This window comes from Oryzias latipes, chromosome 10, assembly GCF_053564925.1.
Source record: "Oryzias latipes strain Hd-rR chromosome 10, Olatipes_Hd-rR_3.1".
Taxonomy (NCBI): Eukaryota; Metazoa; Chordata; class Actinopteri; order Beloniformes; family Adrianichthyidae; genus Oryzias; species Oryzias latipes.
This window is the reverse complement of record NC_136246.1, coordinates 33,103,552-33,120,915: the sequence shown is the minus strand read 5'-3', so window position 1 is coordinate 33,120,915 and position 17,364 is coordinate 33,103,552. Positions and strand designations below refer to the sequence as shown.

Here is a 17,364-nt window from a genome sequence, read left to right as displayed (position 1 = left end):
AAACGGCTGCTGAGGAAACTTAAAGTGCAGTTTTGTGACAGAGAACATATAAAATTATCTTTATGAGACACATTTGTTTCATTTAATAAGAAAACAAAATGAAGTCATGATAATAACAATAATAATAAATAAAAAAGAGCAGAAAGAAGAAAACGTACATTCTCCGATGTCTCACGACATCAGTAAAAGTAAATCAAAGAAAATGAAAATGATCTTTACATAAATATAAAGGTCAGTCTACATTTTAAATAAACATAAATACATACACATTTATCTACAAACACTCATTTAATCTTATTTACCTTATGGGAGCTTTTTCTGTATTTAACACAAACAAAAGGCTCACCGGGTTTTAGGGCGGGGACACGTTAACACACACCGGGAAGACGGACCTCCATGAAAATGTTCACTTTTCATTTCCTCTGCTAGTATTCCTGCATTCAGCTGATTGGTGACCGTAGAGACGCTTCTCCCAGATGTTCTCTGGTCGTTAGTCCATCGCTCCAGTCGCTCTTCCAACTCGGGCCACCTCGCCTTGTTTCCATGGAAACCCAGCTGCATCTTCTTGATTATCGGAGTTTGTTTTCCAGCCTCCTCCACTTGTGAAGCGTGGATTCCTCCCTCTTGAATTCTCTGCTCTATTCCCATGTTCCTCCGCGTAGCTGCAGTTTAAACTGTGCTTCCCAAGCATCTCTGCATTTTTTAGGGTTTCCAAAACAAATATTGTTAATAACCTACATACCTTTGTACTATTCGGGGGGTGTCTTCTTTCACGTCCTCACTTCCCTCCTTACCGTTCTCATGCTGTCCTCTCCTACGTCCTCTTCACCGAAGCCACGCAACAACACATTAGCCGCACCGCACCGTAAGTTTACGACTTTTAAGTGCGCCCTATGGTTGTGAAAGTACGGTAATATTTGCTGAGCCTCCCCCCTTTAATAAGACTTTTCAGTTGATTTAGTACTTTTACTAAACTGGATAGTACTTTTTTCTTGTACAGATGATTTCACATGTTAGGTCCGTATACTGACATCTTTCCAACGCCTTTGTTCTTACCTTTCTAAACATTTGATGTCCTTTTAGGTGAAAAGGACTTTGTCTTTTATTGAATTTAACCTGTAAATTGAATTGTAATGTCTTGAGTTTGAAATCAGGTCACTAGATGTTAGCATTTATAAATGACTGCATAGCGGTCCGGATGGGGCTCTGTATTTACTTCCTGTAATGATTCTTTTTGCCTTTTCTGTGTTAAGATTGGGGTTAAGCATGTTTTACAAGTAGTTCCCTGAATAGCTGTACATCATTGCAGGTGTGAAGCAATCAGAGAGTCGAACAGTAAATGTGATGCTTTACGGTGAAGGGACTAAAATACCAATTCCTTTGGCTTTTATGGTCCACTCGAATCATGAGATTCAAAGCCATCACCATTTCATTGCAACATACAACAGATAAATAAACATGTAAGGTGTTAAATACAATTAAAAAATGTATATGGAAGATAAAAGAATATGAGAATAAAATGCATTTTGCCAGTGAGGAGGCCAAATGCTGTAAAAACACCCCGCTGATGTTCCTGCAAAAAATGAAACAGCATTTTAGTGGATTCCAGTAAATGTTCGTTAAATCATTCATTCAATCATTCTTGTTAAGAATTTGTTTCGTTCCTGAGATCCTGAGCTGCAGCGATCGCAGGAAAAACAGAAACATCGGGAAAACCGGAAGCGCGAAGGCGGAGCATGAACGAGCTGAAGAAACGGGAGAACAACAACTCTGACAAGCATTAACTTCAGGGATTCAGTTTGACTAAAGGAAGGTTTTCTTCACCAGCAGAAACTCATCTTCTGTCTTCAGACTACGCTCTCACAGAATCATCAGTCAGAGATCTGAGGTGGAATCAGCACAAACTTCCACTGGTGGATCATTTGATTTAGATTTGAAACATGGGAAGGTTTATGGGTTTCCGTCCTGTCGGCACACTGCAGCTGCACCAGAGAAAACCCAAATAGAACATTTAACTTAGAGAACGTCAGGAAAATCTCTTTACTTTACCAGGAAAAATACTTTTGTCTTCTATCCAATATAACAGAACAAGAAATGTTTCCTTTTTTAAAGTTTTTGGGTGGAAAATGTTTGAATCGTAGACGACGGAAAAGCTTTTATCTTGTGTTCGGACTGTGAGGAGATGTTCTCCTCTGTTTGAGTCGAGGAGCTTCAGACGCTCTGAACCGCTGGTGTTTGCAGCGTCGACTGCAGGAACTCACGCCCGCGATCGTTGCAATCTTCTTATCAGGTAGAAATATGGACGGCGCTGAAAAGCTCTGAAGTGGATCCCAGCTATAACTCAAGTCTGAAGTCCTCCCCTCCCCCCCCCCCCTCCTCCTCCTGACATTTTCCACAGTCTCTCCTCCAGTTTTCAAGGGTTAAGTCAAACTGATGGACTGCCCTCCGCCGCTCCTATTTGATTAAATGGACGGTCGGCCATCTTGTTTTCTGTCCTGCAGTTTATTAGACGACCCAGTGAGTTCATTACATTACAGAGTTGGGGGAGTGGGGGGGGGGTCTACTGCTTCAGCTCTGCAACATCTTTATGTCATCAAACAGCTCGCCGTTGTGCGTCCATCACTGTAGCAGTGATTCAAACACTGTTTGCTGCTTACAATAGAATTTACACTTCAGCTGTGAATATAAACGGGATATTTGTGAACAACGATGTCTCACTCTGATCGCCTTCTGGTTTAATTTAAAGCCTTCCCGGTGGTCTTTTGATGACGACGACACTGTTTTCAGCCCAAATCCCCAAACCTGTGTGGTTTCTAGGACATAGTTTCTGCAGAGAAACTGCCGGGAGTTCATCAGGAATTCACCTCTGAGTTGTGGGCGGGACTGTTGACGTGGAGTAAGCCCGCCCACACTTCCTGTCATCCATCTGTTTACACTTCTGCTGCTTGAACACATCTGTTTGCACTGTTCCCCTTTCTCCCGATATTCCAGCTCAGACCAGGAAAACAACGACGTTCACGGAACTGTTTGTCTGCATCAGAAAGGGGCGGAGCAGGGAGCATGTGGCCCCGCCCTGAGGATTTTTCTTTTTGAAAACAACATTTTTTTCGTCAGCTCCTGATTCACAACGATTCAAATCAAGAAATCCTCAGAAATGCAATTTTCAGCTTATTTTCTCTATAAATGTCCTCCATCCTCAGAAAAATGCTAGAAGAACAAGTAAAAAACTCCCAAAACACCACAACCTTTGGAGTGGGTCTATAACTTTTATCGTCTTCTTGCCTGCCGTCCAACCAAGAGGAACTTTGTGAATTAAAGTTAAAGTTGGGTCAAATTACATCTGTGAAGGTTCTCATTCATCCAGGGGACGTTGTCTTTGAGTCAACTGGACTTAAAAACTTCTTCCTTGAAACATTTCACCGCTCATTCAAGTGGCTTCATTCATCTCCGAGGACTCAACTTCTCAACTTTTCTAGTTTTTCTGCCACCAAAAAAATTAAATAACATGTTTTGGCTTATTTTTGTTTGCTGTTAATTGCTGCTATCCCAAAATGAGCGAACAAAACAAAAGGTGTAATGAAGTTTAAAAGCACAGAAGAGCATTGTTCTTGGGTTCTGCGGGGGTTCTGATGAGCGTTGATCCATCAGAACCCGACGGTTTGATTCCTTCCACCTGAGCTGGGAATCTGGTCCAGGGGTGGAACCATCAGTCATGACCTCATCATTCAAAACGTGGCGTTTCTATGGTGAATACTTTGTCACATCTCGTTTTCAATTCTCGCTTTTTAACAGACAATTGCTGGTCATTGATTCTGTTTGTTAAATTGGATAAATCTTCATGAACCTCTGATGATCTTGAATCAAACAGCTGCAGCCGCTGCATGAACAGGAAAAAGTGGGAGGATCTGCGGTTTAATGGCGGCCCTGCTGCTGAGGTTTAACTCTCAGATGGGGGAGGAGCCTAACCAAACAAACAGTCTATATGTTTTTTCAAAACTTCATTCTGAACTGTGACGTCCAGCCGTTTGGATTTTCTATGACAGTTTGAGATCCTTCTGACAGTGATTTGATGGAACGCGGCGTTTCGCCGTCATTAACTTTGAGTTTTTTTTCCCCCTGAAGAGCACTGCATGATGGGATTAGTTCCAGACTTGTGTTCTGCAGACTGGAGAACCTCTCAGCGTAATCCTACAAAAACAATTATGTCAGCACTTAAGCGCTCAGCTGATGTGAGGCTGGGGGAGTCTGCCGATCGGATCAGGGGCGCTCACTCAAATAATCCAGCGTTTTGTGATACAAGCACCAAATGTGATGGAAACCCTGTTTATGGAGAGCATGTTTGCCACAAGATTTAAAAATATATATAATATTTATACCTGTATGAACCCTTCAAGTCATAAGACTGCATTTTGTGCATGAACAGTTCATTTTGTTGAGACTGGAGCAAATAGAAATCGAATTTCTTTGTAACAAATGAGAGTTTCATCTTAATCTTTAATCTTGCATTGTTCTCGTGGCTAACGTGCTTTTCTGAAAGAGGTGATGCTAACGTACATTTATGCCAGTGGCGTGCGGTGAGTTTGATGGCAGGTGAGGCACCGAAAGCTTACATTTTTTCCACTTACTCTTGTGTTCTTTAAAACAAACATTGAAAACCATGTTTGGCTTTACTTTTTGAGGCCATGCGCCGATCGTTCTCCACAAAAAGATCTATGATCTGTTGGAAAAGTCTTCCTCACTTTCTTATATAAGTTTTGCTATTTTATCACACTGGCCGAGCCTCACCTGCCTCACCTGCCTCACCTGCCTCACCTGCCTCACCTGCCTCACCTGCCTCACTTGCCTCACCTGGCCGCACGTCACTGGTTCATGCCAAATGTGGTGCTTGTACCACAAAACGCACGATTAGTCTGAAAAAAGTGGCTCCGCTATCAGAGGAGGGGCTGCTCTGGTTGTCGTGACCTGACCCCCCCCCAGTGGGGACAGTCATTGGGACAATTTAAACGTGTGTCCATTGTGTTCTTCATCCTCCCCCTCAGAGTGAGAACTACAGGAACCTCTCCAGAATCAAACAGTCAGAGAACAAGAGAATTCCTGGAAACCAGCAGACGCCCACTGGGTGTTATAACCTCATTTCTAACAGTAAAACACCCCGTTTGGTGCAGTTTTGTATGTGTACGTTTACTTGAACAGTGTGTCTCTGTACTCTTGATGGTGAAATCCTGCTGAATGACGAGTGAGGAGAAGTCCGTCTAACAGAATCCCCTCCCCCCTCAGGTAAATTCACCTGCATCGAGGCTCGCTTCCACCTGGAGCGACAGATGGGCTACTACCTGATCCAGATGTACATCCCCTCGCTGCTCATCGTCATCCTATCCTGGGTCTCCTTCTGGATCAACATGGACGCCGCGCCGGCCCGGGTGGGTCTGGGCATCACCACCGTGCTGACCATGACCACGCAGAGCTCCGGCTCCAGAGCCTCGCTGCCCAAGGTGCGGACGTGAAATCAGGAAAATGCAGAAAACAGGAGGGATGAGGGCAGAGCAGAAAGTAAATTCAGTTAAATGTCCGGCAGACGTTAGGTGGACTGATGAGGAGAAAACATCAGCAGAATAAAAATAAATAAAAATAAAAGTTTGATTTTCAAAGTAAAAAAATGTTTTCCTGCAGAAGATTTACAGGTAAAAAAAAGGAAAAGGTTGGGGTTTGCGTGAGCTCGGGGGTTTGTGTAATATGTCCAGGGATAATCCACACACAGACACACACTCATCTGTGCGTTTGTTGACATTAGGTGCTTCGTGCGCTCTAAAAATTGAACAAGTGAACCGTGGTTCCTCTGCAGCTCAGCTGTCACAGTAATGATCACACAGCACAGCTGAGCTTAGGTGGGCGTAGCGCTCGCACACAAACCCGTGCGCACGTGTGAGCGCGAGCAGCCCCGCAGACACACACCAACACGTATGGCTCTCCGCTCACGCCGCATCACGCCAGCGAGGCGGAGATGAGGCGAGGACGCAGGAGGAGGAGGAAGGTGCATCCAGGAATATCAGGAGGAAGATGACGGCTTTCTGCTCGTGTCGCTTCTTACTTCATCGCTTCACTCCTTCCTCCTGACCAATGAACGACCATCAACCTAATAAAACTCAATAACTGTGACCCGACTGAAAGAATAAACATCAGCGGCAGAGCAGCAACCGAATGAATTTAAACCATTTAAACGTATTTATGGTCTTTGAGAAACGTCCATCTTCCTTAAGGCAGACCTGAAGCTCCATAAGAAAGGAGAAAACACACAGAAATGTTTTCCTCTTCTCTGAAATAGTTGAAGAAAAGAAAACATAAAGGGGAGAAACTTTGCTAGAAATGCAGAAACAAAAGCGTCGTTAGCTAAGAAGCTGCAGGACTGCAGTTGAGAAGAGGAATGTTTGGATGTTATTATATTTTCAATCCTGAAAACGTTCAATAGATGCCAAAAAACGTCATTAAAAACATCCAGAGATCTAAACTCAAATCGAAAACAGAGGAAACGTAAATATATCTGCACTATAATTAAACTCAGGCCGCAAAAGTCACCAGTCTTCCAGGTACTAAAGGACACAGAAAAGAAGAGAAACAGCATAAAAAAATATTTCTATGTGAGCTTTAATAATTTCTGATGTCAAAGTATAAAAAGCTGAATCCTGTCCGAGAAAAGCAGCTCAGATACATCAGGCTAAAAGAAGAATTTAAGTAATAACAAACTAGCAAATAAATAAACACAGACATTTACTGGTTTCTGCTAAATCAACCTAAACTTTACAAAAGTCGAACAATACAGTGAATTGTTTAACAGTGCTTTACAAAATAAAAGCATTCTTCAGTTTAAAAAGTAAAAGCAGAAAAAAGGCTCTGAAAAATGCTAAAGATGTGTTTTTAGGGCTTCATTCTGAGTTATATCTGACAAGAAACGAGACATCCGTTTAAAAATGGAGCATCAGAAGGATGGAAAAGAAAACCCCGAGGAGAAATTTAGAAAGCTTCTGAGGTTAGAAGGTTCCTGATTCTAGGAAAATCAACGCTGTGGTGAAAACAGAGCTTAAAATGACTTTAATACAGTTTCAGTCCTGAGCGGAGGAGCACTCACAGGCGTTTGGGGATGAATGTTTTCACAGCAAGTGTGAGGAAGCCTGACAAACACAGAGTGTTGGCAGAGAAGATTGAAGGTCAGAGTTTAATTGCAGTTTAAACAGCCGATCGTTGGTTTTTCTCTGCGTGTCGCAGAGATGGGATCTGCTTCTCGGGTCCGTTTGGAGACGGAAAAAGATTTTGGACCTGAGACACAGAAACATGGAAGGCAAACTCCATTGTAATGCATGGAGCACTAGTGTCATATAGGAATATTTAGAAGAAGAGACTGCAGAAAACATTATTTGATCTGTCAGACATTTCCTGCAATTAATGTAACAAAATAATAGTTAGCATTTATTTAGCATCACTTCCTGTTTTTAAACCTTTTAAAGCCATAACTTTTTAACAGACATTCACTTTGTTTTGTTTTCTACAATAATATAGTTTAGTATTTAATATTTTCAGAGTTGTTTCAGCATCTTCATTGCCTTTAATGATCGAGACTTTAGCTACTCAAAAATGATCCAAACCCAGGAGTCTCTGGATCAATTAGATATTCTTCTGACTGTAACTTGTAAAGTTTGAATTAATAAGATCAGACCAACCCCTCCCTGACCGTGACCCCCTTTTTCCCGCCGCAGGTGTCCTACGTAAAGGCCATCGACATCTGGATGGCCGTCTGCCTGCTCTTTGTCTTCTCTGCCTTGCTGGAGTACGCCGCCGTCAACTTCATCGCCCGCCAACACAAGGAGCTGCTGCGCTTCAGACGGAGGCGACGACACATGAAGGTGAGCGTCTTCGCGGCCCTGGTCAGGTTTTGTCCCTGTGGACCAAATGATCCTGTAGAGCGGTTCCTCTGGACCAGTGCTTCTCAAATAGTGGGGCCGTTACCTGTAGACCTGTTCCTGTAGACTGTTACTATTGGCCGTTGCCTGTAGACCGTTGCCTGTAGAGGGGTCTTGAATAGTGCCTGTATAGCGGTTCCTGTAGACCATTACCTGTAGACCATTACCTGTTGGCTGTTGCCTGTAGGCCGTTACCTCTAGACCGTTGCTGTTGATTGTTACCTGTTGATCGTTGCCTGTAGACCGTTGCCTGAAGAGCGGTTCCTGTAGACCATTACCTGTAGACCGTTACCTGTTGACTGTTGCTTGTAGACCATTGCCTGTAGACCAGCTCCTATAGACTGTTACCTGTAGACCGTTACCTGTTGACCGTTACCTGTAGAGCGGTTCCTGTAGACCGTTACCTGTAGACCATTACCTGTAGACCATTACCTGTTGACTGTTGCCTGTAGGCCGTTACCTCTAGACCGTTGCTGTTGATTGTTACCTGTTGATCGTTGCCTGTAGACCGTTGCCTGAAGAGCGGTTCCTGTAGACCATTACCTGTAGACCGTTACCTGTTGACTGTTGCTTGTAGACCATTGCCTGTAGACCAGCTCCTATAGACTGTTACCTGTAGACCGTTACCTGTTGACCGTTACCTGTAGAGCGGTTCCTGTAGACCGTTACCTGTAGACCATTACCTGTAGACCATTACCTGTTGACTGTTGCCTGTAGGCCGTTACCTCTAGACCGTTGCTGTTGATTGTTACCTGTTGATCGTTGCCTGTAGACCGTTGCCTGAAGAGCGGTTCCTATAGACTGTTACCTGTAGACCGTTACCTGTTGACCGTTACCTGTAGAGCGGTTCCTGTAGACCGTTACCTGTAGACCATTACCTGTAGAGCGGTTCCTGTAGAGCGGTTCCTGTAGAGCGGTTCCTGTAGACCGTTACCTGTAGAGCGGTTCCTGTAGACCATTACCTGTTGACTGTTGCCTGTAGACCATCTCCTATAGACTGTTTCCTGTAGACCGTTACCTGTAGAGCGGTTCCTGTGGAACAGTCCATGTTGACCATTTCCTGTAGAGCGGTCTTGAATAGCGTTTCCTGTAGATTGGTTCTAGTAAAGTGTTTTCTTTTGTTTTTTTTCTTTTCTAAAGTGGTTCTTGAAGAGTGTTTCCTGCTTCCGATCTCTTGGTGTTGGCGATGGTCAAGTTCCTGTTCATCTGGTTTGATCTGTGCCTGAATCCACAGAACAAACGCGGTGCTGGAACTGCTTCTCTCTCTGCTTCCTGTCAAATACTGCTTGATAGAAGTCCTGTGTGTCACTTCAGTGCTGGACTGAAGGCTGATCCGTAAAACAAAAACAAGATTCAGACCCAAAAGAAAAAGAGCCAAAAGCTGCCTTCTTCCTGAGAAATCTCTGTTTTCTTCAGACCTGTAGATGTTTGCAGGAGGACCTTTCTGCCTGCATCCTGAAAATCCTCAGAACATCTCTGAGATGAGCCGCTCCTCACCGTTAAAATACTAAAACCTGGAATGAAAAATTGCGTGCTACTCAGCTGAAGTGTTGTGTTTGCCCTGAAACTGAACTCCTCACCATAATCGCTCTCATATTTAATCAGGAGACAGTTGCTCTGCTGGAAACCAGAAATCTCTGAAGGATTTGAAACATGTTAACAACAGACGTGTCTTAGTTCTGCTGGTAGAGTCATTGTAGCATCATGGAGGAGAAATAAAAAGAACCAACGACTGAAAAGGTTAAATACTATTTTACTTTAAAGGTAAAAATTCACATTTATGTTCAATTTTCTTGACAGATTTTAAAAAATGCTTTCTGAAGGACTGTTTATCCAGTGGGACACTGTTTAAAATAATACCCATTTTTATAGAGTAAATAACAAAAATGCCTTTAACAGGAAAACCTGCACGGCCCCGTGTGAAACAGACCCAAAACCGTGGCGTGTGCTGAAATTCAGGAATGCCAGCGTCTGTCCGTCACCGTTCCTTCTGTCTGTGGAAGTTTCAGCTTCCAGCAGAAACGTCCTGAAACTGAATCAGAAACCTTCTCATTGGTTCAAACCGAACTTCCTGCTTGAGCTCACAAACCCATGAAGGAAAATCTCCTTCAGGGATTCCTGCTTCAGGACAGAGTTTGGGGTTCCATCAATTTTGTATTTATTTATCCAGGATCTGAGGCCAGACCATCACACTCCCACCACCATGCCTAACTCTGCGTTCGCACAGAACACGATTTGTGTGACATGGAATTTGCGTTGGCCGCCCCTCCTCCGTCTCTCTGCTCGCTACTTGTCCAAAAATGTGTTCACAGGCTTATCGGCCCGGCCGCGTGTGGGAGGAGCTACCAGCTGTCGTTTTCCTTGGAACATTTCAGTGCAGGGAACACAGTTCATGGTTCCATCAGAAACAACAAGTTGAGATCTCCTGAGGCTACAAAGCAGCCCACACCATCACACTCCCACCCCCATGCCTGACTCCGAAAGCGCTAGTGTTTGTCCAGATGTTGTGGATTCCCTTTTTCCGTAAAGTTCCTCTTGGGTTTTTGGACTCTTTGGCCACTAGCTCTTGCAAAGGTTCTAGTCTGACGTCTAATGGAGAGATGTTCCTCAATCTGATATTCTTTTTTTTTGCTTAAATGAGATAAAGAATAACGGAGCATCAAGACACTTTACTGTTTTACTCTCCATCTCTGAACCTCAAAGGACTGAAATGTGTTTTGAGGGTTTTTTCTTCTCATCCTTTAATTCTCTCCTGAAAATAGACCCTCAGACTTTTTCATGCAGATCTTCTTCCCATCTGAACTTTCACAGATTCAAATCCAGAGACACGTTTAGAGAACAAACACAAGAATTTGTGATTCTTTTCAAAAACTACAACCCTGACAGAAATGTTTCAACTGTAGTAAATATAAAAATCTGGTTCTTTTTGGATTCCTTAAAGCTGCATTAGGTTCATTTACTTAGTTACGAACCGAGTAAATGTAAAAAGTGTCTGTTGGTTTTACTTTGACGGTCCAGGTCCTGCGGGGAATGTTCGGTCCCGCATGGCCTGCAGAAAAACACAGACGCCCCAGAACTGCAAAGAGGGGGCTGCAGGTAAAAAAATCATCCATATGTGCAGGCAGGAAGGGGGCAGGTGGGGGGGCAGATTCATCTTTGCGTCTAGCGGACATGCTCGAGTGCGTTCCCAAGTGCTGCCGTGCATGTGGGCGTTAAAGGGCACGTGCTGGCGCCGAGCGATTCCCTCTGACGAGTTGGGATGTGCGCGCTGCAGCATTCCTGAGGAATCGTACGGAGAAACCGAACCGCAGACTCCGAGACACTTCCGCTCCCTGAAGGTCGAGCAGTTTTCCATCTCTGAGTCCGACAAACGAGTGGAAACTTTCCCCGTTTGATGTCGGACAGTTTGGAAAAAACACCATTTATTTAAAAAAGTTGTTAATATCATGTTTATTGATCTCTTATTTGCACCTTTTAGACAATAAACAAAGAGCTTGAATCCCATGAAATTGAACCCTCAACTCCCTGCGGAGGCAGAGCTTCTCTAATTATTTATTCCAGTCCTTTAGTGGAAAAAAAAGCCTTTTTGTGAGCAAATGTTTTCCACATCTTCTGCCGAAAATCTCCGTAAATGTGAGTAAGTGGAGGTGGGAGGTGGGGGGCAGTAATATAATAAAAATAAATCTATAAATCCCTAATCCCACTGTTGTCATCCACGATCCCCTGAGCCCTGACTGCAGGTGGAGGGGTGGATTAGCGGTCTGCCTGCTGCAGCACTTTCAGGGAGTCAAACCTCAACAGCAACACCACCACCACCCCCGGCTCGCTGTTTTTTTGTGTTCTGCTTGCTCCTGACGCCCCCCCCCCCCCCCCCCCCCCACCACCATTTTTTGGCCTTCAGACACTAAAACCTCTGGAGTTCATGAAAAAATAAAAGAAAAAAAAGGTTTAGACGTATTTTTTCCTTTTGTACGTACAGAGATGCGAATGCTTTTCCACAGCAGCTCAGCGACGTTTCTGCACAGACTGAGTCTGAAAAAGTGTCAGCGGCTGAATAATTCCTACGACTTCATCAAGCATCAGGATTGTAGATGGACACCCCGCCCCCCAGAAATCAGTCCCAGTGGAAAGATGTGGCGGTGCTGTTGCTGTTGTTGTTGCTGTTGTTATTGTTGTTGTTATTGTTGTTGCTGTTGTTATTGTTGCTGTTGTAGTCATCATCGTTGTTGTTGTTGCTGTTGTTGCTTTTGTTGTCATTGTTATTGTTGCTGTTGTTGTTGCTGCTGTTGCTTTTGTTGTCGTCGTTGTTGTTGCTGTTGTTGTTGTTTTTGTTGTTGTTGCTGTTGTTATTGTTGCTGTTGTTGTAGCTGCTGTTGTTGTTGTTGCTGCTGCTGCTGTTGTTGTTGTAGTCATCATTGTTGTTGTTGTTGCTGGGGGCTATTCCCGGGGGGTATTCCAGGAAGCATGTTTAAACTAGCCTGACTTTAAGCCTGAACTCTGGCTGAAATCCGACTGAACTTGCTTACTCTGGATATGTCGGTTCCAAAAGACCGGGTATGAGTTGGCGTAATTACGCCCGACTTGGTAACCCTGGGTTAATGTTCGTGCACAGAAGGTACATAAAGACATTCTCAATAGATCGCCAATTTCCGGAGTCACCATGGAAACACGTGGAGAAAAAAAGAGAGCGCAATACTTTAGTGAGACGGAGTCTGAGATGACGGCGTATGAAGATTATACGTCCATCAAAAAAGTAACACGGCTGCATCATCAGTAAAAAGAGTTTCTGCTTGTAGTAGAAGAACAGACAAAGTAAACGCACAAGTTTCTGATCTTATTTCCATTTTCCTTGTGACGCATATATATATATAACTTATCCAATTTTGCCAACTTAAATGAATTACTTCTATTGGTAACAAATAATTGAGTTAAATTTATTTAACCTAATTTCTTACGTCTATAAAACTCAATAATTGTTTATACAACTCAAATTTATGTATTTATCTAACTAAATGTCATATTACTCCAATTCAATTAATATTTTTTCCATCGTAATTAATTATATTTCTTGATCTCTCATATGTCTAAGTTTGAGCCGGCAGATATGCTCATTTTTATAACAATAAAAAGGACGGGAAAAAATGCACGTTGCGCACAAATTCATAAAAGCATTTTCTTTCATTGTCATTACCGTAATCATCGGTAGGGGTGCTATATAAACTCATCATCCTCTCCTTCACTCTCACTCATGGTGCAGAGACGTAAGCACAGTAGGACAAAATAACTCAGCAAAACACAGTAAAACAGCTAAACAACTAAACACATTTGGTCAAAAATCCACACTTAAACCAAAATCCGTCCAGACAGGCAAATTAAATGGTATCCCACAATCCCTTGCAGTGCCGATCTAACAGCAGGACCAACGTTACACCTACTTAATTGAATTAATTTGAATGAAAGTAAAATAACTGTCTGATAACTACGTGTTATTTTTAAACTGACTTAACAAACAAATGATTTATCTTAAATGAAGCAAATAACTAAGTTAGATCAAAGTAAAAAAGTTGAATTTTCCAACATCCATATGTGGTCTTATCACCCTCTCATGATGGAAAAAGTATTATCTGAGCTTCTTCATCCACTAAATAATCTTCAAATGGACACGCCATGCTGCTTCACCTCTCTGAAAACAAGCTAACATTCAACTAAACCTGCTCCATACCAGGTTATGTTCAGAGCATGAGTTGCTATGGCAACTTGACCTACCCTGAAACATACCTCCATTTCTGGAACCGAAAACTGAGGTTATCAACTTCCTTAGCCTCAAACTTACCGTGGGAGCTAGCATAACCTGCTTTCTGGAATACCCCGCTGTTGTTGCTTTTGTTGTTGTCGTCGTTGTTGTTGATGTTGTTGTTGTTGTTTCTGTTAATGTTGTTGCTGTTGTTGTTGTTGTCGTCAACATTGTTGTTGTTGTTCCTGTTGTTGCTTTTGTTTTCGTCGTCGTTGTTGTTGCTGTTGTTGTTGTAGTCAGGGAATGTAAAAACCTGCTACTCACATGTTTTCTGTAATTGAATGAAAAAAGAAAAACTAGACTGAATGAAATAAAGACTGAGCTTCAAAGAAGGAAGGTTTGACGGCGGTTAAAGCGAAGGCGGAGTCTGAGAGTCGGCCCTCCGTCTGGAGCTCCTGCGGCGTTTCACAGCATCACTTCAGCAGAAGGAAACACCGAAACTGGAAGAAGACAAACGATTGGGGCAGAAAATCTCAAACAGCCTATTCAGATCCAAGTATCATAAAATAACTGCAGGAGTAGATCTAATGTGATCCTGAACGTTAATCCTGCCCGCTCCGCTGTAGAATATCTTCACGATGGCGATGGCGAGGGCCCTGAGCTTCACGTGTGCTTCGTTGAGCTCGTTTCTGGCGGCGTGAAGCCTCGGCCGGGTTTCCAGCTGGCCGCCGGCCTGCAGCAGAGCAGCTGTCTGAGGATAACGAGACGTTCACACGTGGTCCGAGCCGGTTCCTACATGCTCCAGAAAGGAGGAAAGTCCAGCTGTTTCTGGTTTCTGTGATGTAACCACGACCTCTGACCTCCAAACCGCTCCTGGCAGCTGGAAACCTGCAGAAAGGGGCTTCCGGCATTTCTGCTGCTGGACACGATCCCTGCAGCTCCGCTCCGTTCTGTCCATGCTTCAGATGACCAGAAAAGAGATAAAAAAGGAGTTTAAACCCCAAACCTACAGATCATAATGTGTGGGAGTTCACTGACAGGTTCATCATCATCATCATCATCATTTAAGAAGAAAAAGAAAACCGTTTCCTGAGCAAAGATTGGCTGCTGCAGCATCCGCTGTCAGCTGAAAAAAACTAAGAAAACTGCAGAAATCTGGCCGATCAACGCCGAAAATGTTAAAACTGCTCCAGAAATGTATGAAAAAGTATTTCTATTGTATTATTCACCCGCCCTAATGTGAGCAAATATTAAAAGTCTCTGATTAAATGTCAAAAACACAGCTAATGAAAGAAAAGTCTGGTTTTCCTGCCTGTTCTCCGTGTTTCTGTGATCCGTTTGGATCCTCAGGCTGAGTGGAGAACAGGTGGAGGGTTCTGAACCCACCTGACGGCTCTGTAGTGCGGCTCTATGACTCGTGGTTCTGCTGAGAACGTCTCTGTGCAGAACGGACTGAATCCAGGATTCCTGCCTCCAAACGGCTGCAGCTGACGGGGCGGTTGTACTGCAGGTCCCCCCCCCCCCCCCCCTGCTGATTTCTGTTTTCTGCCCCGATGCTTCATTGATCCATCACTGATAGTCCAGGGAGGGAAGGGGGAAGGGGGCCAGAAGGAGGCGATCGGACCAATGCTACCTGCTTCACAAGGCCGTCTAATGAGGAGGGGCAGACCGCAGCCCTCTGAGGCTCATCTGCCTTTCCATGCAGAGACAGCGCCCCCTGCTGGGGGGTGAAGGGTACTGATGCAGTTTGACCTCCTCCCTCGAGCCTCTGATCTCTGAGAAAAGAGGCGGAGTTTAGAGGACGTGGTCAAAATGACCCCAGAAGAGTCAAACTGACTCTCCTCACATCAATTGACCACAATCAAGATTTTTCGGGAGGTGGGGAGAGGCGATGGTTTGAATCCTGGATCCCAGAGGTTGAAGGAGTCAAAAGATACGGCTGTGTGAGGAAGAGGAGCTTCACTGCTGCAGTAATCAGTGACTCCCATTAGACCAAGTCAAGCTGAAGATTGACAGGTTAGAACTCGGCGTTTCGCTAATCTGTGTCCAGATTAGATTAGGAGGTGCTCGACCTTGTAGGAGAAAAGACATGTTCTGCATGTAAAACAGCGGCTGGAGCCTGTCAGGCTTTTATTTTGAAACGTGAATTTCTTTTCCTTTGTAGCTCGTTTTTAGGTGGACCCAGCAGACGTCCCACTGACCAATAAGAGGCCAATATCGTATAGAAAACATAAAATAATAAGGATCATGAATACCTAGAATTCAATAACTAAACAGACATTCCTGCCCTTAGGCCCCCCCCCCCTTCTCTGTAAGGAAAAACTCCTAAAACAACCGGATTCCGGGGAAAAAAGAAGAAACCTCAGGGGGGTCCACATGAAGGAGGGATCCTCCCCCAGGACGGACAGGCGATGAACTGGCGCTCTAAAATAAAGTAGGTGGAGCCTACTGGCCCCCACGTCCAAAGTTGAAAGCTTTTGATAGACATTAACCACTTTCTAGTGGTAGGGGTGTGGCCTTCCAAAAAGCTCACTCCTGACTGGTGAGAATGGTTACCATAGAAACGTTGACTCAGAGCAACTCGAACCAATGACTGTTTACTCACGAGGTCTGACTCCAACATGGCGTCTTCAGTACTGATTGTCCAAATTGGAGGGCTGCGTTCTGCTGACGTCACAGCGCCGCGACTAGTGCTGTCCAAATCCAACGACTCCTTCAAATGTGGCCCCTCTATGAAGGGCATATCCCAAGATGCATTGCTGCTGACCCCGGAGATTTTCTGACAACAATGGTGGACTGTGCAGTGGGACCCAGAGTTGGAGATAATGACACATTTTTGTAATCACACCTCCAAGATTAAAAGTTGGATCAAAGAAGACAGTAAGATTTCGAGCTCCACGCCTGGTTCACTACTCCTCTCTGTCCGGGACTCACGGTTGCTAGGCGATAGGACATTCACTGATTGTCTAAAGGGCTAGACTCGTCCAAATTCCCAGCCGTTAACATCCGGCCCACCCGCTCAACGAAGGACTCGTCCAACGGTGACCGGGAAGGACGCAGCCCTCCAATTTGGACACGCCCGTGGACTTTTAAAGATGTCACACTCACTCAGTCCAGTTCTTTGATACTGTCAATGGGAGGAGGCTGAGGCGTTACCCTGGCAACCGAGAAACCGAAACAAAACAAAGTGCAGAAACTTTGTAGTTGCTTGTGACCGCTGTGAAGAGGTTTAGGCGCCTAACGGGACGCATAGATGAAAGCATTCCTCTCCACGGTTTGGTCAGACAGCGCCCCCCACAGGCAGAAGCTGCTGAAGCTGCATGGTTTTTTGCTGTATAAAAGCTAACCAGACACAGGTGTGACGTCTATCAGCATTCTGTGACCACAGGGGTGAAAGACGCTTCCATGGAGGCTGACCTTTATGCGTCTTCACACAGCGTCCCCGAAAAACTCTGCTAATGGGATTACCAACAGATGAAGAAACAAGAGGATTTCTGGCACTACAAGGTTTGCAAGGAGCTGCTGGTATCAGGCCCCGCCCCCAACGCTGCTCTGCAGTGGGATTTGGTGGTTGGTTTGTTTCCTGCAGTTATGAATGTATAACTTTTGCTGGCAGCAGCAGCATCACTGACTGCAAGGACCAGATGGTTTTCATCTTTGAGCAGGAAATCTGACCCC

The 17,364-nt window shown here is 44.3% G+C and overlaps 1 protein-coding gene across 6 annotated transcripts in view; it reads left to right on the top strand.

The window, feature by feature from the left end:
* glra1 (glycine receptor, alpha 1) overlaps window positions 1-17,364 on the top strand; it is a 125,791-nt gene that overhangs the window by 92,331 nt on the left and 16,096 nt on the right. For 5 of the 6 annotated variants that reach the window (XM_078954433.1, XM_078954432.1, XM_023959406.2 and 2 more), the window contains 2 exons: window positions 5,278-5,492; window positions 7,749-7,895. In XM_078954433.1, coding sequence (XP_078810559.1) covers window positions 5,278-5,492; window positions 7,749-7,895 — 362 coding nt within the window. Of the gene's footprint in view, window positions 1-5,277; window positions 5,493-7,748; window positions 7,896-10,264; window positions 10,985-17,364 lie in introns of those variants that run through there. The other variant, XM_078954434.1, reaches the window with a different exon arrangement.